The following is a 23,627-nucleotide window of genomic DNA, read 5'->3' on the forward strand; positions in this document are numbered from 1 at the left end:
TTGGTGATGGGAAGCCCACGGGGATTACAACTGAGATGGAAAAGGCACAAAATGATGTACAAATAAACTATTATATTATTTAAAAATTTTTAAATTTTATTTATTTATGAATACCAGAACTGGAGTGAAGGCCAGAGGTGTGGGAAGTGGTGAGAGAATACACCGGAGACAAAGTGGGGAGCAGAGCACGCAGGTTGACTGAATCAGCTCCCTGGCCTGGGATTGGACTCTTGCTGCAATGGCTGGTGATGGCTTGATAGCACTGAGATTTAACCCCTGTGCTAGCAGGGAAGTCCTTTATTTGCATTTAATTGTGCAATCTATTTACATATTTAGTAATCTAAAAGCAACACACTTTGGAGAATTTTGTCAACTTCCTAAATTAAAACATAGAAGAAAAAAGTGTATATACATCATTCAAATTTACTCTCCCTTCTTTCCACATATATTTGGTCAGAGTGGTAAGATCGCAACTCCAGTGTGGGGTCAGTGCTGCTGGAACTGGATCTGTTAAAGTGTCATTCATGCATGGGACAGAGGGCCAGACACAGGACTGCGGGTGTCACTGTAAAAATTAAGAAAAAGAAACTTGAGGTTTCTCAATGCATTTTTTTCAGTGAGTGAACATCCAGTGGTCTTCTGAATACATATTCTGTTTTGAAGACATTATTCCCAACTTTTGGAACATCTACTGATTCTAGGATTGCTTATCTAATAGTAGGAAACTCCTGTCCAAATAGCAACTAATATGAAACCAAAAAATCTTTTTGGTACTTAGGTTATTAAAATAAGAAAGAATAGATAGTGTGGACTTTAGAAGTGATTCTGTTTCATAGCAGCTTCTGAAATTGTTTAATGTCTCTTCATCTTCTCTGAACTTTATTTACTTGTAAAGCAAATGAACTTGGCTTTAAAAATTTGGGAAAGGTCCATGTTCTAGAACTTGGGAACATTTCATTGTGCTTTAGACCCAGCTGTGCCCCTGAGTCCATATGACCTTCAGTACTGCCCTTTGCAGCTCTGAAAATCAAGTTTTTTTCTCAGGAGGTGTTGGGAGGGGTAGGTTGTATTCTAAAGAAAAATATAAATGGGGACTATGTTGAAGAAAAGGGACACATTCTATTTTTCACCTATTTTCCTGTTGTTGATTTTTCCCCAGCCACCAGAAGAAATCTATTCCATAGGGGATGCAGTCTTAATTCATTTTCACACTGATGACACAATCAACAAGAAAGGATTTCATATAAGATACAAAAGCATCAGACATGCAGATATGCATACCAAAAAATAACACCAAGACCTCCACCAGAACACAGAGGGACGTGCATAATGGAGAGAAGACATATATTTTTTAAACTGAAGAATATTCGCACAAATGTTTTATATAATGAGTTTGAGCAGAAGAAAGCTGTAAAACCAGAATTATCTCTGTACTAAAAGAGAAGTTTCCAGCTAACCCTGATCAGCATTACCAGGATATATGAACCCCATGGTTGATGGTAGCTAAAGCTGGAGAAAGGGCATCACATCTCCAAGGAAGACGCCATAAGCTTTGTCTGACAACTTGACATAGATTCCTTGCAATGTGGACAGGATCTTTGACCCCGTAGAAAGTTCCTTTGGACAAGTTTTCAAGATTTGAGGGACATAAAATAATCTTGCAAGTCATAAACTGGAAAACCCTCTTCTTCTATCTTAGGATAATTGCATTGGCTTTGTATCTTGGATACACTGTAAATCAGATCCACAGAAGGTGTTGTGAAGTGGGAGTCTTTTGAAAGTGGTGTGAGCTTTAAATGTGGTTGTGTCTGATGTTTGGAAACTGGAATAGCTCAGCTTCATTGTTTTCACTAGCAGGCCAGATTAACCTCTTTGAAACACCAATGATCTTGAGACAACTTAATTTTATCAATGTTTTGACAGATTTGAATTGTCAGTAGTGTCAGTGATTGCTGTTTAACTCAATGTCATTTATTTAAGTGCTGGAAAACTCCCCATTGATTGATATACGCAGTTCCTTCTATGGAAGTGCTACTTTTTCACACCAACTCTGAGAAGCCTTGTGATGTCTTAGGAACTGATGAGAAAACAGGTGTGAACAGGATTCGTCTAAGTGACTGCCTGGATGGTTCATACTCAAGTCACCGCTGCTGCTATTGTCTTTCTTTTGTTGTTCTGTTAGTTGTTATTGTTCATGTTGTCATGGTTAATGTTGTATTTAAAAAATAATGAAATGAAGCAGAAAGAGGCCTTGTAAGAGTTGAAAGATCTCTTTATTTCTCTTTCTGGATCCACTTTAAAAAATGCAGTGTTGGAAAAATGGATTCGTTTCTGAAAGACTTTCTATGGTGCTATTCCATTAACCTTTTTTTTTTAAACAAAGTTTTTGAACTTTGAGCCAAACACCTGTAGACTATGAATGTCTCCCTATATCTGGCTGGTGGTATTTGAAGACTTCAGTCTTGCTGAGGGTATCAAGGTCATATATTATTACAAGGACAGGATGTGGCCTATGGAACAACTACTTACAATGCCTTAGAATTCTTGCACATGATCAAACAGATCTTCCTAGGAACACACCTTTTGAAATGTTGAACATAACAGCCTATGTTAATTCACAGGTCTATAAGGAAACTACATTTCTGTTTTTGAGAACAATGGGTCTAAATATGGTGACCTGCTTTTATTGTAGAAAATGAATTTTCTGCTTTAAAGTCATGTGTGCGTTTAATATTATTGTGTATCTACTGTGAGAGTGTCTGTGTGAATGAAGCTACAAGAAGGTGAAACATAGGAGGTGATGGAAAGGTTAAAATTTATGTGCCAAGTTCTATTAGAATCCTGTTTAAAACAGCACCTTTCTTAGAAGGTTTCATGGACAAATAATAGGAACTTCTAATTATTACCAATCCCATCTTAAAAAGGCTCCTTCCTTTAGAGAATCTTTTTTTTTTATGTTGGTGGAGTTTGCTGTATGACATAATTCTGTTTCTATTACCTGTCCATGAACACTCAATGTTTAATAAAATTGGGGATTTTTCATCATTTTCACATTAAGCTATACACACAGAAGTAGTTTTTTGTTTATTTTTTTTGTCATTGTTACCCTGAACACTCTTTCTCGCATATGAATTTAAATGTAAATACATTTTTAAAACAAATCTTCTCATCTTTTAGAATGTTACCTTGGAAGTAGCTAATGATTGTTTGTAATATCATGAGCTCTGGAATGCAGCTGACTTATTCCAGTAACTTCTTTTTTTTATGCTATCAAATTAGCTAAAACATCAGAAATAGGAAAGAGAAGAGGCAAAAAAGTATACTCCCTATTGTTCCATTATTATGCCTCAAATGCAGGCTTGCTTTCTTTCAAAACATTGTATGTGCCCTCTGAGGATTGCAGTGATGGCCCCATTTGTGGGCTGGCTGCTAAGACTCAAAGAAGGAGGGAAGCCCATTCCCAGGATCCTTAGAGGTTGAGAACCAACAAGTGCAGCAAAATCTGTACTTGTTCTACCAAACGTAATCAAACTTCCTGTAAATACTAGATATATTTTATGATGAAACTTCCACAAGAAGTAAATTTTAAGGACTAGTCACAGTGAAAGGTTCAAGATGTACCTCTTGTCCTTTCTGGAACAGCAAGATAATTTGAATATCAAATGTAGATAGATTTAGGAACCACAGTTAGTCCTAGGAACTTCAAAACAAAAACTACTTTATAGTTTGGGGTTAGAAACGATAGGCCTCTGGTTCAAGTAAATATGTTAAGTTATTTTATCTGGTATGGTAGGGGAATGCAATGTTCTACTTCAAGAAATATTCTGGAGATTCAGGTTGACATCTTTTTAGACTGTTCTACACAACTGAGAAAAAAAGTAAAGAAGTTATTAGAAGGCACATAGAGTACTGTTGTTATTCTAAGTCTTCAATGTGAACATGAATTTTTATTGTATCCTATGCAGATAGTAATTTACTGCATATTATTTTTACGTTAACTCAATTCTGGCTTAAATGTGTTGTTAAATGCAAATACAAATAGCCACATTGTGATTTTAATCATTGCTACTATTCTAGGCATTTTATTAAATTAATTTTCTAAATTATTTTCAACCCTATGTTAGTATATTGGTCGTGTTCTCTACTTACCAAATTTCTGACTACTGTATAATTCTTGCTAATATGCACAGAAAAAAATTGTTCCCACCTAGTATGGTTTTATTAAATTATTTAAAAAATCATTTGAATACTAATTTAGTTTATTAAGGAAATCATGACTTTACAGATCATCACTTTTAAAGAAAAAGCAATTATGTTTTCAAATCCCACAATGTCCCCTACCTGTATTGTCTGGATTTTTACTGTCTAGGACTGATTTTAATATTTAACAGTATCAGAAACAAATTCTATAGTTAGGTTTTAAAATATCCTTGTCTCTTTGTTTTGGTTTCAGTTATTGCCATATTTTTCATGGTAAACTTCAATTATGAAAATTTGTTCTCCCATATAGAAAATCTAAAAAAATCTAACAACTATTATTGTTAGGGTAGAGGTAATTAAAAGTATTAAATTGCCTACTTAGATTAAGTAAACTATAGTCATATATGTACTAAAAATAACTTACTTAAAGCATTTATCAGAATGTTTAGAAATTTTATTTAGTGGTACTGCGAATGAGTTGCTTTTTTTTGGAAAAAAAATTTTTTTTGATGCTACTTGTTAAACCTGGCATGGGAGGAAGAAAGAATTGCAACTCTGTCTTCTATTTTATAGGACAAAAAAATTATATGTGCTTATAAAAACAAAAACAATACTATTTTATGAATGAATTTAACTTCTTTGGGCTTCAGTGCATAGTAAGTGGTTATCATGGAATGTTACTTTTATTGTTACTGCTACAAAATCAAGAAACTTAGTCATTAGCTTAGGAAACACTTGATGGAAAGTTTGAATCATATACATTGATGTTTGGTTTCCAACTTTTGTTTTTTCATTCTCCACTCTTCAACCTGCCCACCTTTGTTCGCTCTGTCTATTCACTTTAATCTTAGCTCACCACGCAACTCCCACCTGGTGCAGAGACCAATGCAGGTGACTTCAAGGAGATAAGACTGAGCACATCTAAATGCTCCCTCTCCCACAGTATTTTAAATTAAAAAAGCACTTTGGTGATAACTCTTGAAAGGTGGGGTCTCTAATCCCAAAATACAAACCAGGATAATACAATTTTTAAAAAGTACAGCAAATATCAACTTCTCACTTTGGAAGAACTGTGAGCAGAAATTTGTTTGAGGCCGATGAAGAAGTCACCTAGGAAGACAATTTAAGAAGTATAGAAAAAACGTCCTGTCAGGTATGTTTTTCCCTCCCCCCCTTCTTTGATGGAGGTAGTGAGTAAATAATGAATTTCTTGGTGTTCTTAACAACTTCACCAATCCTGTTTACTCTGCCACCCAGGCAATCTATTATCCCCAGAGACAATGTTCATAAAATATGTCACAATAAAAGAAAAATGACAGTGTAAAGAGTAATTCAAAGTAACAAGTGACTCAATTAGGCTCTCGAACTTTGGAAACTGTAATTACCACATATACAGTACCATTATAAAGAGCAAATAAGTAGAAAAGATATAGCGGCTAACAAAGTACTGGGTAGGCTTTATTCAAATAAAGCTTTGGAAGTTCTAGCCAGAGAAATTAGTCAACAAAAACAGATTAAAAAAGCATCCAAATCAGAAAAGATGTAAAAGTCTCCTTATTTGCAGATAGGTTATTGTATGTAAAACTACTAAAGACTACCATGAGAACTGTTAGAACTAATAAATTATTTCAGTATATATATATTTAAAGATATATTTATTTGTGCATACAGAGCTGGGGTACAGGGGCCGTGAGAGGATTCACCAGAAACAGTGGGGAGTAGATCAGGCTGACTGAAGTAGTACATTGCTGAGGGGAGCAGCGGGCAGGTCAGGAGAGGTCTGCTGCGCCATGTGGGTCACCTCCTGGGGTGGGGATTGAACTCATGCCTAAGTGGCTTTTGCTTGTTAGTGCTGTGCTTTAATCCGCTGCACCACCAGGGAGGCCCCTGATTTCAGTAAATTTATGGGATGCACAATTAGTATACAAAATTTAATTTCTATACATTAACAGGACTCAGAAATTAAGAACATAATGCCACATGTAATTGTATATATATAAAAAACAATGTAAATACTTAAAATTAAATCTAACTAATGAGGTGAAAGATAAGTACACTGAAAACATTAAGCCAATGATGAGAAAAACTGAAGAGGATAACAATAAGAGGGAAGATTTTTATGCTTACGAATTGGAAGATTTAATAAAATGTCCATACTGCTCAAACCATTATGTAGGTTAAGTTCAAATACTACAATTCAAAATTCACAGAAATAAGGTGACTTTTAAAAAAAAGAACATAATTAACATAATTCTCTTTTGAAGGATCAAATGTTCTGCAGGAAAAAATATTTCTTTGAGATGAACCAACACCCTATTTTCTGCTTTCCTATATAGGAATCAGCTCATTCTTGGTCAGGGTGAGGAGCTGTGAATCCATATAGATCGACTAGTAGTCTTTGCCAAAATATATTTGAAAGTAAATTCTTGAACTGATAATTCAATCAAATATCTATTTGACTATAGGGAAATTGGAAATTTTGAAAAATCCTTTTTTTTTTTTGAGAGTCACAAGAAATTTATAAACTTAAAATCACTATTGTATGTTAAAGGAGAAAGTAAATGGTGTTACTAAAAACAAAATAAGAGTTAGAAAAATCTGATCAGTGCCAGAAGGTAATTGTTAATACAGGTAACAACTGTTTACTCGATCCATTAGTGACATATGAAATACTGACAATTCAACTCTAGAAGTGAGGATGCATTTAAAGTAGTTTTAAGTTTAGTTTTTTCACAAAGCATTGTCCTAATTTCAAGGACAGAGTACTATGAAACTGACAATATTGTAGATAATTCTTTTTTATTTCACATATTTTACTGCCATTTTAAATTTAATGAAGTGTGAGGAAGGTGGTTCAAATATCAGATGTTACAAAATATTCCTGTTAGCATGTTATCCATGAAAACTAAAGATAATCATTTATGCTATAATTGCCTTCAAGTACTCTGAGGATAGAGGGAAAATAAATCAAATTTAACTATATTAAGGTTTAGTGATAGAGATTTTATTGTAAGATAATGTATTTTTGAAAGTGCTACAGGAGAGGTTTGGAAAATTACACAGAATTTCCTTCTTTGTACTACCAATATTTGCCATGCTAATTGCATTAATCTTATACTGAATAAATCTTCCTGTGCAGGATTTAGAGATTTTTGAAAAGAAGTAATAGATTTTATTCATTGGTACCTAACTTACTAGCATTTACAAGAACTGTATGATAAAAGGACTCCTATATATATTGGTTGCATTGAATTGGAAAGGCACTGAATTAAATTGAATTACTTGGTGTATTAAAAATTATTCAGAAGATGAATATTTGTCATTTGAAGATTTAGTACTTTTTTTAGGTAACACTAATATAAAATTAATAACAATGTACCTAATACAAGAATGGGTTTACCACTTATAACAGTGAACAAAGAAGATATTATGTTTTTAAATATTTAGGTTAGTTATTTTACACAAATGTGAGATCATTTCTGTTAAAAAGACACTTTTCTCTATTTCTATTTTTTAAGTTATAAGTAGGCAAATATCCGAGATTGTGTATAAAGCAAGGTTAATAAATTTGACTTTCAGTGAAAATTAGGAAAATTTATTTTATTTTTTTAAGTAAATTTTTATCTTCCTTTAAGCTGTGTGAATGAAAAGTTTCTTTTTAAATCTCTTTCAGCCATTAAAAAGGGCTTGTTTACCAACCTCTTTTAATGAATGCAAAAGGTTTGCTTTATAAAGGTGAGTGAAACTAAATTCTACATATTTTATTTCCATTTATTTTTTTCTCCAAAACAAGTTCCTTTTTTTCCTTTAATATTCCTGGCAGAAATTGATAAGGAACTCAGTGGAAACCTTTGAAGAGTTAGGGAATTTGACATGAATAGAAAATCCCTTCTTATTCTCATTTAACCTTCAGCAAACCCGGAACACCTCTGTCATCGATTTTAGTACAACCCTTACACATCTATTTTGACTTTTATTGAATTAATTCTCAATTTTGGGAGTGAGAGCTCAAAATGAAAGGAAAAGCTCAAGAACAGAAAGAGTGTTCTGTACTGGAGAACTATGACAGAACAAAAGTGATCGATACAACTTTTTAGAACAATTTTTAAAAATATAGTAGTTTATTTTTACATCATTTTGTGACTTTTCCCATCTCAGATGTAATCCCCATGCACTTCCCATCACCAAATCATCCATATACCATCACAATAGTCCAGTGCACTTCCCTCCCCCCGCCATTTTTTATCCCATTCCCCACTCCACACTCCATTTAAATGGAGATAAATGTCTCTGGTATATAGTTGCTCATTATTATTATTAACAATTATTATTATTACTCCCCCTTCCCCAGGTCCTTTATGCTCCTCCTATGAGTGAAAATATCCAATATTTTTCTTTTTCTTACTAGCTTATTTTACTAAGCATGATCCTTTCCAGTTCCATCCATGTTGCTGCAAAGGCATGAGTTTATCTTTTTAATTGCTGAGTAATATTCCATTGTGTACATGTACCACATCTTTTCTTTATCTAGTCATCTACTTTTGGGCATTTGGGTTGCTTCCATGTTTTTCCTATTACTAATAAAGCAGCAATAAACATAGGGGCTCAGGTGTCTTTTTGAATCAGTATTTTCGTGTCTTTTGGCTACATACCTAGGAGTGGGATGGCTGAGTCATATGAAATCTCCATTTTTAAGTTTGAGAAACCTCCAAACAGTTTTCCATAGTGGTTGTACTAATCTGCATCCCCACCAGCAGTGCAGGAGAGTTCCTTTTTCTCCACACCCTTGTCAACATTTGTTGTTGCTAGTTGTTTTAAGATGTGCCATTCTCACTGGTATCAGGCTGTATCTCATTTTTTTTTAAGATTTTTTTATTTATTTATGCATACAGAACTAAGGTACAGGTCACAGGTGCAGGGGCAGTGAAAAGATTCACCAGAGACAGAGTGGGGAACAGAATAGGCAGATCAAAGAAGTACACTGCTGAGAGGAGCAGCAGTCTGAGAATGTTAAGGACCGAAATCACCCGGTTGCCTCCCGCGACAAAGGACAGGCCCAGAGATGCACAAGCCAGCGGAGTTTATTGAGCCAGCTAGCTGGGGTCAACCTTTCTTGCAGGCAGGCAGGCCACTCAAGGGAAGCAAGACCCCAGGTAGCTGGCTCAATAAACTCCGCTGGCTTGTGCATCTCTGGGCCTGTCCTTTGTCACGGGAGGCAACCGGGTGACTTCGGACCTTAACACTGAGCCTTGTGGATCCCCACGGGGCGGGATTGAACTCATGCTGATGTGGCTTTAGTTTCTTAGGGCTGTGCTTTAACCCACTGCGCCACCAGGGAGGGCCGGATTGTGAATATTTAACTGAAGGTTTTTTGAGTCTTGTAAATGGAAAGTAATTCTTTTTCATATTGGCATTCTTTAATTTATGACACAGCCCTGGAACTCTAACACTGAAATCTTAACTCACTAAAAAGTCTTTCTACTGGGAATTAAGATAATGTGATCCAGACTTTTTTCCTTCTAAGACCTGACATATGGCTTACCACAGGAAAAGAGTTTGGAGAAACTTGAAGAATAAAGATTTTACATGCTCTTAGACCATGCCTGTCCTATATCAGCGCTCTCAAGTACGCTTCGGGCAAGCACTGTATAGAGCTATTTACAGTGGGCTCCTCTGACAAGTGCTTGAGAAGCAGCTCTTCTAGCCCAGGGATTCTAGAGGGATCTGATCCATGTGATTTAAATTCCAGATGTACAGGAAGCTGACCTGACATCCTGTTTTGAAAACTGAGGAGTCTGACTTGCTTTACCTTCCAAAGTCCACCCCTAATTGACCCAGAGGTAGACTGCATGACGGTCTACAGATTTATTTAATTGAACCCTTTATTTGAAAGTGACTTTCTTTCCCTAGGCTATGTTCTCCCTTCAGATGTGATGGATGAGTTTGCAATCAAAGTTTCTGTAGTCGGGTTGACACCATAACTAAAGATAATGAGCCTTAAATTACAAGTTTCATGGCAGACACATTTTATTCTTCTCCAGAATAAGATATTTTGAAAATATGAGCAATTTATACTGTCTTTGCTGATGCTATGTCTTCATCCATTACTGAATGCTGTCGCGCCTGACACCTGCCTTATTTGCAAGCTTCTGAGTTGAAAGACAGCTTTTAATAACTGTTTTAAATATTGATTGTTGTCTCCTCCCCAGCTCCAAGTTCTGCTGAAGCATGCCACAGCTCTCTGTAGTTTTTCCTACTTTCAGTTATGACAATTTCCAGTAGCCACTTTCACGTAGCTGGTTTTGCAGTCTATTACATTCCCTAGCAGCTTCAGGGGTACTAAGTCTCTCTCTAAGTGAGAGTTTCTATATAGTTCACAGGACATGGCAACACGTTGGCTATCAGCATTTATCCAGAATCTATGAAGAAATCAAGGAACTCCACGATTCTCTGTCTCTCTAGGGGTTAGATGTTGCTGACCCCAAACACACTGACTTCAGTTCAGAATAAACATTTCATCCTCAACCCAGATAGATCTACAAAATCACAGTTTAGTAAATAGGAATATCTTGTAGATAGATCGCAGGTTTTCAACTCTTATTTTTATCTTAGGCTTTCCTTTCATTATTGCTCAGAGTCCCAACCAGGATTAAAGTGTTCATCCAGGATCTATAGCATTTATAGATACTGGATAATGGATTTTATGGGGCTTGCCTGTCTTTTCACCTCATATCTACTCCTGCCCTAGGTAGTTGTGAAGAATTAAAATAAAAAGTTCAATAAAATTTCCAAATTTGGAAAAGGTAGGCTTGAGGTCTACAGTTAAATTTCCTCTTCTTCATCTTCTCCTTCTTTTTGCTGGAAATGTTAGTTTTGTAGAGCTAGGTGTAAAATGAGGGCTACTTATATATATATATATATATTCACTTAGCCTCAGAGATTTGGAAGCGAGGACTCTCACAAAGTGCCAGGGTAGCCCCTGTCCTGAAGTAGGACATGTCGCTCACGAGGTGGCGCCAGCATTGGAAGGGAACTGTTGGGGTCCACCCCACCCCCAAGAGTTCAAGTTTGCAGTCTCATTCCCCCTGTTTTCTCTCAGGGGGTATAATCTAAGTTAGACCTCTAGCTACTAAAGCTAGAGAAGAATAACATTTCTTTGATAATCTGAGAGAGAAATCGCATGAAATTGTAAATTCTGGCACACACTGTAAGAATAATTAGAGATTCTGGACAGAACTTCTCAAGTTGAGCAAAGTAACACGAAGGGATCTGGAAAAATACCATGGCACCAAAATAATAGAACAAATGAAATCCCAAAAAGTAAAATAGAGGTGGCTGAACATCACATTCCTCAACGAGAAGGAAATATTGGGATAATCACAGCCCAGGCAGAGGGAAAGTTTAAAAAATTAAAGCTAAAAACATAACAGAGAAGACAGATGAAACATAAAAGGGAAATGTTAAATGCTACAACACAGGAAGAGTCCCTTACCTGGAGAAATGACTGAATCTGCAAATTGAAAGGGCATATACCGTGTCTCAACTGAGTAAAGTGATGGACTATCATATGGATGAAGGTGTAATTCTTCAGACATTAAAACTGAATAAAGGAAGAAATGTGAAAGGTGGAAAATCAATTTGATCTCAGTCATCAATATCAGTAAAAAATGGCGATGTATCTGCACAGCTCATCTACATAAAGACCAGGACAGCAAGGACCAGCTCTGACTTCTGCTGTACGTGCCACCCATGTGGCATTTCATGACATTCGATAATTACTTGTTCAATAAATGAATATAAATTCCTGAGAAAAAGGAACTTAGGTTCCTGGGTGGTGGCTGAACATCACAGTCAGATAGCTTCTCACTCAAAATACAGGCACATTATGAAATAAATAATGTATATCAGCAAACATTCATAGACAAATTTCAGTGAAGCAACAGATGAACCAAAATAAGAAGTTTGGGAATAAAGAAAATATGATTTTGTGTTATTTTTATAAAAATAACATATGTATTCCTCTGTTAGGATAAAGACCAAGCAAAAGTAAAATACTGCCTTTTTTTTTTTTTTTTAAAGATTTATTGATGCATAGAGAACCAGGTACAGGCCAGAGGTGCAGGGGCAGTGAGAGGATTCACCAGAGACAGAGTAAGGGGCAGAACAGGCAGATCAACGAAGAACACTGCTGAGGCGGCAGGAGAGGTCTGCAGCGCCATGTGGGTCAGCTCCGGGGCGGGAGACCCAGCTGCACTGAAGGGGCTGCAGCCAGCTTGCAGAGCTGGATCCTAAGCAGTCGCCTCCAGAGAGGGCCAATATTGCCTGTTCAGATCCTGTAACCACTGGCTCTTACGTGTGCTTTAGACAGAGACCTGGATATTTTAGATTTCAACTTAATCCCTCATCTAACAAACTTTTGAATGAAAAATTACATATTGCATATTCCATAAAGAGCCAGAAAGCGAGAAGGGAAGAACAAGAGAGGAGAGGAAAAATAAACTCATTTGTGTTGGAAAATTGGGTGAGTTAGAATTTGGAACAAAGAGTGGGGGCTCATGGAATAAGATGTTGAGAAATTGTGCATGCTTGAGAGGACTGAATAGGAGAAAAGGGGGGATTTTTTTTTTGAAAAAAATTTATTTAGGGCCCTCCCTGGTGGCGCAGCGGGGTAAAGCACAGCACTAAGAAGCTTAAGCCACTTCCGCATGAGTTCGATCCCCGCCTACCCGGAGGAGATCCACGTGGCACAGCAGACTTCTCCTCATCCGCCCGCTGCTCCCCTCAGCAGTGTACTTCGTAGATCTGCTTATTCTGCTCCCTACTCTGTCCCTGGTGAATCCTCTCACCCTCCGCATCTCTGGCCTGTACCCCAGTTCTGTAAGCATAAATAAATAAAGATTTATTTATTTGATAGGTGAGAGGCTTCATGAGAGACAGAGTGGGGAGCAGAACAGTCAGATTGACAAAGTACACTGCTGCCGGGAGTAGCAGGCAGTCACGAGAGGTCTGCCCTGCCATGTGGGTCAGCTCCCTGGCTGGAGATCGAACTTGCGCTGCAGTGGATTCTAGAGCTTCGAAAGACTGCTCTTTAACCCTTTGGGCCATCAGGAAGAGCCCAGAAAAGAGGGGATTTAATTAAAGATTCCGGGCGATGTGAAAGCACAAATCTGTATTGCCTATTTTATTGTTGCCATCGGCATGTCTTTCCTTCGGAAGCAGTGTCCTGAAATTTAGCCCACACTGCCCTAGATGAAGTCTGCAGGAACCAGTATAAACGCAGGAGGTGAGAGTTACGGGAACTGGGGTTTTCATCTCTTGTATTCATAGCACCTACTTGGGGGGAAATTAAGCAGTCAATAAGTATTTGTTGAATGAATGATACTTTAGTTATTTTAGTATCACACAATAAAACCTTTATTATAAGAGATGATACTTCTGAAACAGGTGATAAAATCTATTACTAAATCCTTCAAGAAGTTAGCTTTTGCTTTATTTCTTTTTATCATGTTCCTCATATTCAAGGATCTCTCTCCCATTCAGTGCTTCATTCCCCTATTGTGTCTGCTACCTCTCAGAATTTGGAAAACAAAGCCTTTGTCTGCAAAGTGCTTATTATCAGGAACACTTTTTCTGAAGTGTGTATCTTCTCAGAATTATATAATTTTAGGAGTTCAAGGCACCTCACAGATAATTCAGTTGGGTCATTTCATTTTTAGAGAAAGGAAGAGGCAGCCAGTGTTTTCTAATAACTTGTCCAAGGCCACAGCTCTCAACTTGAGAATCTTCCCATTGGGATATTTTAGCTCTTTGCTTCTATTGAGTTTTGTAAGCATTAAGATGTCGCAGCCTATTTTAAATGAGAGCATTTGAGTATTTTATTTTTTTAAAGATTTATTTATTTGTGAATACAAATAAATTTATTTGTAAATACAAGCCAGAGGTACAGGGGCGGTGACAGGATTCACCAGAGACAGAGTACACTGCTGAGGGAATCAATGGGCCAGACAGAAGTCTGTCGCACCATGTGGGTCATCTTCCTGGCTGGGATCGAACTCATGCTGAAGCTGCTGTAGGCTGCTGGGTGCCGGCTGCTGATAGGATAGCTTCACAGTGCTGTGCTTTAACCCCTATGCCACCAGGGAGCGCCCGAGTATTTACTTTTAATATTGAAGCTTCAGTTCTCTAAACATCAGCTTCTCACTTTCTCTCTAGTGTTTGGGTTTGCATGTCATAAAGATATACCTACCAAATGAAAAATTCATAGCTCATTAGAACTCTTCTGAAATTTCAGGACCTGTTATTAAGGCCTTACTTGCACAGTCTTTTTCTTGGAACTCCACTCTCTACCCATATTCCTCTACTACTCACTTCACATCCACAGTGTGCAGGGGAGGAAATGCAAGACGGGAGAGGGACACAGCTATGCATTTGTGCCTGTTACTAACACGGTGATGTGAATGCTTCTTGAACTTGGACTATATTCCAAAGTAAGCATCTTGAGTCATTCCATATACAAAGAGAAACATTAGACCAGGATGCTTGTAAGGAAACCTATGATTTTAGAAACATAAGACCAATCTTTTTTTTTTTTTTTTAACTTGGAACATCTAAAGACATCTAACTTTCTCTTGTTGGAGCTGAAATTTATCAGTTCTTTTATGGATGAGAGATGTCTGATTGAGTGTAATGATTGCTTATTATTATAGCGATTGTTACTAGTTGACTGACGTTGGATAAGTTCCAACATATTGTTTTTCTTTTTAAGAGAGTGAGATCTTTAATGTTTAACTTACAAATTTAAGATCATATTTATGTATTTTTGTTCTAGATGGTGGGGGCCAGTGACTTAATTCCTGGGCGCTTTTATACAGGTTAAACTCATGCAGAACATGGATGAATGTGTGACATCATGCTCTCAGATCCTCTTTACGCATCTACCTAATAAAAGATTGCAACTTAGAACTCATCTTTTCCACACATATTGAACACAACACTCAATAACTTTTTCCATCTTCCTGTCTGTGAACAAGTGTTCATGTATAATCCCACTAAGATCCTGATTCATCAACAAAATGAAACAAAGCAAAATCAGTTGTCAATATGACTCCAATAAAGGATACATGGTCATTACATACCACCCCATCTCTCCTCTGCTAAGCCGTTATAATATATAACTGCTCTAACTAGTTGGAATATTAAGTAGTTAAAATGATTTATTTTATAGACAATCCATGCATTCAGTGTTAAATTCACCTCCCAAATGGTTTACAATATAATATTTATTAGTTTTTAGCTTAGAAGAAAATGTAGTCAGTCTTGCATACAAGTTGGTGATGGTCATAGGTGTTTCAGATTCAGATAATCTGCAATTCCGTTCAGTTTCACCTCTTAGTTCTGTTACTTGCATAATAGAATGAGTGATGACAACTGATAACAAGCACCTGAAGAAGCATGAGCTTGGACTCTCAAGCCTGTTGTAAACCAACCCTGCATCAATAAAAATGTATAGAAATTAGTAAAATTAAAATTTGGAAAGAATAAAACGATAATGTGTATAAAATCCAAAGCAAAATATTTGGGGGTTATAATTAAATGTCAGTAAATGTAAATATGCATTTTATTAACATTAGTAAGTGTTAATAAACAAAGAAGTTAATAGCTACCTTGGGTATTTTATCTAAACTAGGTTTGTAGCTATAAGACAATAGAATTAACATTTTCCCCATACAATTGATTCAGCCTAATATTAGACATGTGAGTTGTATACTTGTTTGTCCTTATCCATTAAGAATAATTGCAACTTAAAAGCTAAGTGGTACATTTTAGTCTGTCCCAGACAGATCCTGACCACTAAACTTTGTTACCATCGATCTTGTAAGAAATTAAAGCCATTTGTTAGAATTATAGTGGAGTCTAGCATTAATTTCTTTGGAGACTTACTGTGTGATGATATTGTGTGAGTTCTAATATTATAACTATTTTTACCTAGTGCATTTGGATGGTATTCTTACAAGTTTCATCTCCCCAAATAACTCTCCTATGGTGAAGCACAAATACTAAAAAATAAGAAATTTTTCAAAGACAGGATGTCAAACTAATGGAGTATTACTGTGTAAATATAACTTGCTATTGTTCTGACCTCACAAAAGCAATGATGTCTTAATAAAACAAATACTATTTGTTGACATTTTGCTTAAAGTCATAATTTTGTTTCAATTTCTATAGAAAACCACAATCTCAAACTTTGAGTAGAAATAGCACCCACCCACTTTTGGGGTAAATTGCATGAAATTAAATACACAGATCATGTTCATCGAACTTATGAAATTTATGAAACAGAATGAAATTATTAAAAACCAGTCATGTGGCTTTGGTGTCCTGTGGTTCATAGATAATAAATGATAGAAAGAAGAGAATGGAATAGTCTTTTCAGACTTGGGAAGTCATGAGGTTTAAGTAAGGTTTTAAATCATAAAAAGGAAATGAATAGAATCCTAAGTAGAAAAGAAGCATTCCAAATGGATGAAATATTATGATCCAAAGTGCTGAGGTTAGATGCTAGGCTATTATTCATGAGAAGATAGTAAAGAAAGACAGTAAGGGAAATAAGGAAATTATGTGAACTGGAAGGCTTCTTTGAGACAGCGGATAGCAGGCAGGACCAGACTCAGTCTTTCTTTCTAATACTGCTTGAGAATATTAAATTAGCACAGAATAAATGACACATAGCTTTAAAAATGTAAAGTTAATATTGTTTGGTACTCAAGTTTAAAAAAAACATTTTGAAGCTTCTGGTTCACAAAGTACAGTATATGACACACACACACACTTATATAGGTTGCTACTGTATTGATGTGTGTGATAACTGAATACTAAAAAAGTGAAATACTTGAAATGTTATTATTCCCATCTGTTAGCTGGCTCATAAATCTCTGTGAAGTTATTACAAATCCAATTCAGCATTATATCACATGTGTGTTTTAAATGAGTTTCGTATACATTTCTTCCCTGGGGCTTTGAGACCTGGTTTTAATCCAGAACAAGACCAATCAGAGATTATGCACATCAGTAGATTCAGTAGTATGCAATTTATGGATACTTCAAATATTCAAGTACTAAGAAAGTTAATTTAGTTTGTCTAGATGCAAAGTTATGTTTAGTGGCAGAAAAACAACCATATATCAACAGAGAGGATTGATAAAAAAATATTAGTATAGCAGAGAGTATTTGGCAACTCTCCCACTTTATTTCATTTTTGGCACAGCTTGTTGGGTTAGGAACAGCTAGGTTTTTCTGTAGATGTGATGGTTGGTAAGACTCAAGTAGGAGCATGTTGAATAAATACACCTCAGTGTAATTCCCACCAATAAAATAAGCTGTGCAAGAAAGATGACTACAGATTAGTGACCCTCCTTCAAGTTAATGCAATAGTATTTTTTGATTCTTTATTTCCAAAAAGGAGAAAACTCACTCTGCTTTCAAGCTGATTCCACTTACTGTAGTTTGACTTAGAACATCCATATTCGGGGCACCAATTCACTTCTTTTTTCAGAGTGAAAAAGCTTAAACGTTCTTCTCCCATGCTTGGCTACCTACAGCTCTTTTAAAAAGTGCTTTGGAGCTGTTCGAACAATTTCAAGATCTATTTAGGCCATTGTGGATCGGACTGTTTTGTGAAACATTAGTTCTAGCAATTTTATAACTGGGTCACTTGGAAGAAATTTAACATGGGTCATCTTACAACAGCTAATTCTCTGCTACTTCTCGATTCATGCACACTACATTTCTTTAGGTGTGTCTGTGTCAAAAAGAAAGGCTACAATTACTGGACAATGATGCTATGTGGTGCATGGAATTTTTTAACCATGTTTGATCTTGGAGAATTCAGGTAAAAAAAAAACAACCAAGAAACCAAAGGCAGATGGAGAGGAGTGTGGCTAAGCCTGCCTGCCATTTTGGCTAAAGACAACTTGTTATTTCACAAGCAGAATAAGAGACAGAAGGAACACATGTAATTTTAAGCTATGAGCCCAGTAAATGGGATGAATAGGGAAAACTGTTGATTCAGAACAACAGCAAAATTTTCTGACTTGGCCTCATGACTTACTTTTTCTGTGACTGAGCAAACAAAAACAAAAGAAAACTAAACTAATGAATAAGCAGATTATCTTAAACTATATTTTTGTTCCTCTAAAGTTTTCTTCTTGGTCCTACCAAGGATGGGCCATGGACTAGCAGTAAACTGAGAATCATCTTACCTTGTGCAGCGAAGATTTGTCTCACTAACGGCTTTTGTTGGAAATTGCTCTGAGGGCAGAAACTCCCCCAAGAAATAAACACTTGTGACTCTAACATTGGGTCCCTGGATCACCTAGGAAGTGGTGTCCAGGAGCGTGGTCTCTAGGGAAAAGGAAGTCAACATCCCTTTAGTTTGAAAAATACACAGAGCTACTATCTTTATAGTTTCATAAAAAAAAAAAAATCCAAAATTTCCAATTACCAAAATAAACACTTATAACCCAAAATACACATATTTTTAAGGTTTCTTTATTTATGTATACAGAACTGGGGTACAGGCCAAAGGTGCAGAGGCAGTAAGAGGATTCACCAGAGACAGAGTGGGGAGCAGGACAGGCAGATCAACAAAGTACACTACTGAGGGGAGCAGTGGGTGGTCAGGTGAGGTCAGCCAGGCCATGTGGGTCACCTCCGGTGTGGGGCTCAAACACATGCTGAAGTGGCTTTAGCTTCTTAGTGCTGTGGTTTAACCCGCTGCTCCACCAGGGAGGCCCCTGACCAAAATACACATATCTTTATGAAAATAGATGAGCATTCTAAATAAATGTTGGTTGGTAAGTTTTTTAAAAGGAAATATTAAAAATCATAAAATTTGATTTCTAAGAATTGGTAAAATGCTATACTTGATTTGGATAACAAAATGTGAAGTCCACTGTACTTATTGGAAGGATATTTATTTAATCATTATTGATTAGTGTGACTTCACAGGCTTGAATTTAAAAAAATAGGAAAAAAAAGTCCACGAAGTTATCCAAGCATACCTCAGTTATAAAATACTGAATCATGTTTATTCTGAAGAGTGAAGGGAATAGGTTCAAGAGCATTATAGTAAATTTTAAAGACAATTGTATTTATTTGTATATAGAAGAACTCGGGTGCAGGCCAGAGGTGGGGGGTTAAGGGGGAAGAGGATTCACCAGAGAGAGAGTGGGGAGCAGAACAGGCAGATGGACAAAGTATACTGCTGAGGGGAGCAGCAGGCAGGTCAGGAGAGGTCTACTGCACCATGCGGGTCACCTCTGGGGCTGAGGACCGAACTCGCACTGAAGCAGCTGTGGCCAGCTTGCACAACTGCGTCCTAACCCGTTGTGCCAGGAGGGAGAGCCCCGCTATGCTAATTTTATAAGATTTTATTTATTTGTATGTAGAAGAACTGGGGTGCAGGTCAGAAGTGGGGGAAGGGGTGAGAGGATTCACCAGAGAGAGAGTGGGGAACAGAACAGGTGGATCCACTGAAATACACTGCTGAGGGGAGCAGCGGGTGGGTCAGGAGAGGTCTGCTGTGCCATGTGGGTCACCTCCCTGGCCAGGGATAGAACTTGCGCTGCAATGGCTGCCAATAGCTTGATAACGCTGAGACTTACCCTCTTGCGCCACGAGGGAAGCCCCAAGGGCTTTATGGTACTACTAGGATCCATAACAACAGAAGCAAGTAGAGTGAATGATCTTATCCTGCAAAAAACTCAGTATTTGGTGTTGAATTCTTTTTGATATTTTATAAACGATATGAGCAAACAGTAAAAGAATGTACAAACCGCGTGAAAACAAAAGACTCTACCCTACGAAGTGTTTTAGACACATCATCTGTGCCCATCTGCTGTTAGAAATGAGGTGCTCTCCAGCTCGTTCAAGTTAAATGAGATTAGAAAATGCCACATTCTATCTTAGAATTACTGGTTACCAGAGGCAATATTCAATGACTTCCCCCACTGCCTCGTGGGGCTTGCTGCTTCCGCCCTTTGTATTTCCCTGCTATTGTGAGTCCCCAGGGCTTGAGACCAGCGGAACATCGTGGGAAGAGTGGAGATACAAATTGGATTTATAGCTACCCACTGGCTTTCTTGATATGCTAACAACCATTTAGTAATAGAAGGATTCTTTCAACCTATAAAAGCCTAAAGTTGTAACATCTGTTATAGACACAGCAGTTTTAAGAACTGACATTGAAAATCCGAACATGGAATTATTTTTGTTTGAGGTTTCACGTGGTTACATCCCCTGTATTCACTAAAATCCTCAAAGAAAAACAAAACAAATTGTTTGCTTATATTATTATTTAATGTCAAGACTGCTTTGAGTCAGGGTCTATTGGATTCCTTCGTTTCATGTTTTTCTGAACACCATAAGGACACAGAAATAATTTGTACTTCCATTGAAACATGTGTTTTAGCTTACAGGCACACAACTGTCAAGTTATAAGAATCATATGTCTTTTTCAGCTTTGAATTGATGTCTCAAGTCTCTTCAAAGTCCAATTTTTCACCAAAAGATACTTTGTTGTCATCTTCCTTGGAAAAATCCCGTTTCTTTTGTACACTAACCGGGATCATCTCATTTTCATTCACTCAGTCACCCAGGCTACAAATGTAGACGTTCTCTTTGAATTTTACCATTTCCTCATGGTCCACATTTGGTCAAATCACTACATACTGTTAATTGCCTCCATAAACAGTTTTGGAATCAGCCCCTAGATTTTTAGCCTTTCTAAAATTGTCCTGGCCATAATCTTCCTCTTTTGCATGGACTATAGCAACTGGTCCCCAGTCTGGGTGCATTGAGACAATGTTGCTAAGTCCCCCTCCCCTCAAAGCCTGAACGGGTTAAAACCCAAATCTGCACATGCAATGACATTGCTCATTCCAGTTTCACACAGGGTAAACAGCAAGTAGAACGGTCAGGGGTGGTGGCTGGGTGGTGCCCAAGGATTGCCATCTTGTTGGTGGAGTCAATACCTGAAAGACAACGTTGAAGGCTGAGGAGAGCTGGGAATCCTGGGAAGCAGGTGAAGAGGCGCCGTCAGCCTGAGATGGACAAGCACTGTTTGGTAGTGTCTGTGTTGCCAGTTTTGTGGTGCCTATGTTACACCAAGTTTGGGGGTTCCTCAGGTCTTGGCCATGGCCTTGAAATAATTCAAAGCTGTATCTAGGCAAAGCAGAGTAAAGTTTATATGTACAGAGAGTGCACTGGGAAGAATCCTTCTCTCTCCACATTTATTTATTTCACAGTCTTAACAGGAAAGAACCCATAGACTACAGAAAGTTATACAAAAAGTTTCAAAAAAAAGAGAAAGAAACAGATTGCTAGCATTTTATTAAATGCAAGTTCTTTGAAATAAATATGTGAGTATACTTGTGGAGAACTTGGCTTCTCCCCACAAGACTTTGCCCTCTCAAGTCCTCACTGCTTACCCACCTCCCTCCCTCCCCCCTCCTTCCCTCCCTCCCTCCTTCCCTCTTCCCTCCTCTCTCTCTCATTCCAAATGTTTCTACAGGGAAAAACTACATTTTTGAGATTGTTCACTTGAATGAATCATAGCTTCATTGGCATTTTGATAAATAAGGTAGATAATGTAAGCTAATTATAATTTTTTCTATTGGAACTACTAGATTTATTTTTTATATTAGAATGACATTTATTACAGATTTTCTATGCTCTAACCCATTCCAGGTTTGCTTGCTTCTCCACACAGCTTGGGAAGATTTCCTCTGCTCTCCCTCCTTGCCCCATGCCGCCCCTCACCAGAGAACGCAGAAGAGTTGTCTTCCCTTTCGTGCTTTTATTTCCCTGTCTACTTGCACTTTGGAAATGGAGTAGTCTCCTCTGATAGATTCATGCTGACTAGGAGACTGTATGATGTGGTAGGAACCAGGATTAGATTAGGAATCAAAGTACTTGAATTCTAACACTGTTATTGAGATACCATGTGTCTCATGGAAAGAACATGACTCATTTGGATCTCAATTATTCTGTCTGTGAAGGTAAGATAGGACTAAATAGTCTGTGCATTCTTTCCTTACTGAATTCCAGGAACTTGACTCCTCTATGTAGCTCATATAAGATTTCATCTCCCTATCGTAGCACTGATAATTCTGATAGTTTTCCCACTTTTCATTTAAGGCCTTAATCATTTGGTAAAATTTTATTGTTAGCATATTTATTTTGATGAATAGGCTGTATATTTAAAGTGCAATTGGTTTTTGTTTTTCTCAGTGATGTAATTATAGGGGTTAACTGAGAGAGATAGCATAGAAGGGAGCCCCAGTAATTTCTGGGGTCCAGAAAGAGTTGCCCAATTTTCTTCATGTTGTTTCTCTCTCCTATGATGTAGTATGCTCTCCTTTTCCAGCTATTTTTCTAAGTTTTCTCCATATGGCTTCAGGGAGGCTGGAGGGAATAAGAAGTAATCTTGACTATCCTCTCTAATTAATACAGGGCAGCAAGGGGCATTGAAAATGGCCAATGGCTATGCTCAAATGTTTACCCATCACTATCTGAGTTCTTCACCCATGTGCACAATTGCAAGACTACTCAGGCTCTGGGAACAATAATGGGATTCAACAAACAAGGGAAAACAGTTGCTGAGGCCACGAATGGCTGTTTACCTCACCTGAAGCTGTGTCCAGTGTTTTTTTTTTTTTTTATTTATGCATATGGAACTAGGGTACAGGCCAGAAGTGTGGGGGTGGTAAGGGGCTTCACCCGAGATAGAGGGGTGTAAAACAGGCAGATCAATGAAGTACACTGCTGAGGGGAGCAGTGGGTAGGTCAGGAGAGGTCTGCTGCACCATGTGGGTCAGCTCTATGGTGGGGATCGAACTCATGCTGAAGTGGCTTTAGTTTCTCAGTGCTGTGCTTTAACCCGCTGTGCCACGGAGGGCCCTGTGTTCAGTGTTTTAAAGGCTAATACACAGGGCCCTCTCTGGTGGCACAGCGGGTTAAAGCACAGCACTGAGAAGCTAAAGCCACTTCAGCATGAGTTCAATCCGCACCCAGGAGGTGACCCACATGGTGTGGCAGACTTCTCCTGACAAGCCCACTGCTCCCCTCCCTCAGCAGTGTACTTCGTCAGTCTGCCTATTCTACTCTCCACTCTGTCTCTGGTAAATCCTCTTACCGTCCTTGTGCCTCTGGCCTGTACCCCAGGTTTGTAAGCATAAATAAATAAATCCTTTAAAAAAAGGCTTATAAACAAAGACTCCCAAGATAGCATCTTCCCACCACTGAGGGCCTACAGCATGTGGTAGCCAGATAACAGGCCAGGATCCAACTCACAAGGATAGCAGAAGACACAACAGGAGATGCCTCAGAGGCCGCAGAGACGTGCCAGCACAGCACCAAACAATCAATGC

The 23,627-nt window shown here is 37.6% G+C and overlaps 1 protein-coding gene across 2 annotated transcripts in view; it reads left to right on the forward strand.

The window, feature by feature from the left end:
• The window catches only part of TLL1 (tolloid-like 1), a 163,914-nt gene extending 160,839 nt beyond the window's left edge, over window positions 1-3,075 (forward strand). The window contains exon 21 of one of the 2 annotated variants that reach the window (XM_004682383.2): window positions 1,160-2,835. In XM_004682383.2, coding sequence (XP_004682440.1) covers window positions 1,160-1,291 — 132 coding nt within the window. In that variant the 3' untranslated portion in view covers window positions 1,292-2,835. Of the gene's footprint in view, window positions 1-1,159 lie in introns of both variants that reach the window. The other variant, XM_004682382.1, reaches the window with a different exon arrangement.
• The last annotated feature ends 20,552 nt before the right edge of the window (window positions 3,076-23,627 follow it).

The sequence above is a fragment of the Condylura cristata genome, unplaced genomic scaffold (genome assembly GCF_000260355.1).
Source record: "Condylura cristata isolate star-nosed mole 26May11 unplaced genomic scaffold, ConCri1.0 scaffold00014, whole genome shotgun sequence".
NCBI lineage: Eukaryota > Metazoa > Chordata > Mammalia > Eulipotyphla > Talpidae > Condylura > Condylura cristata.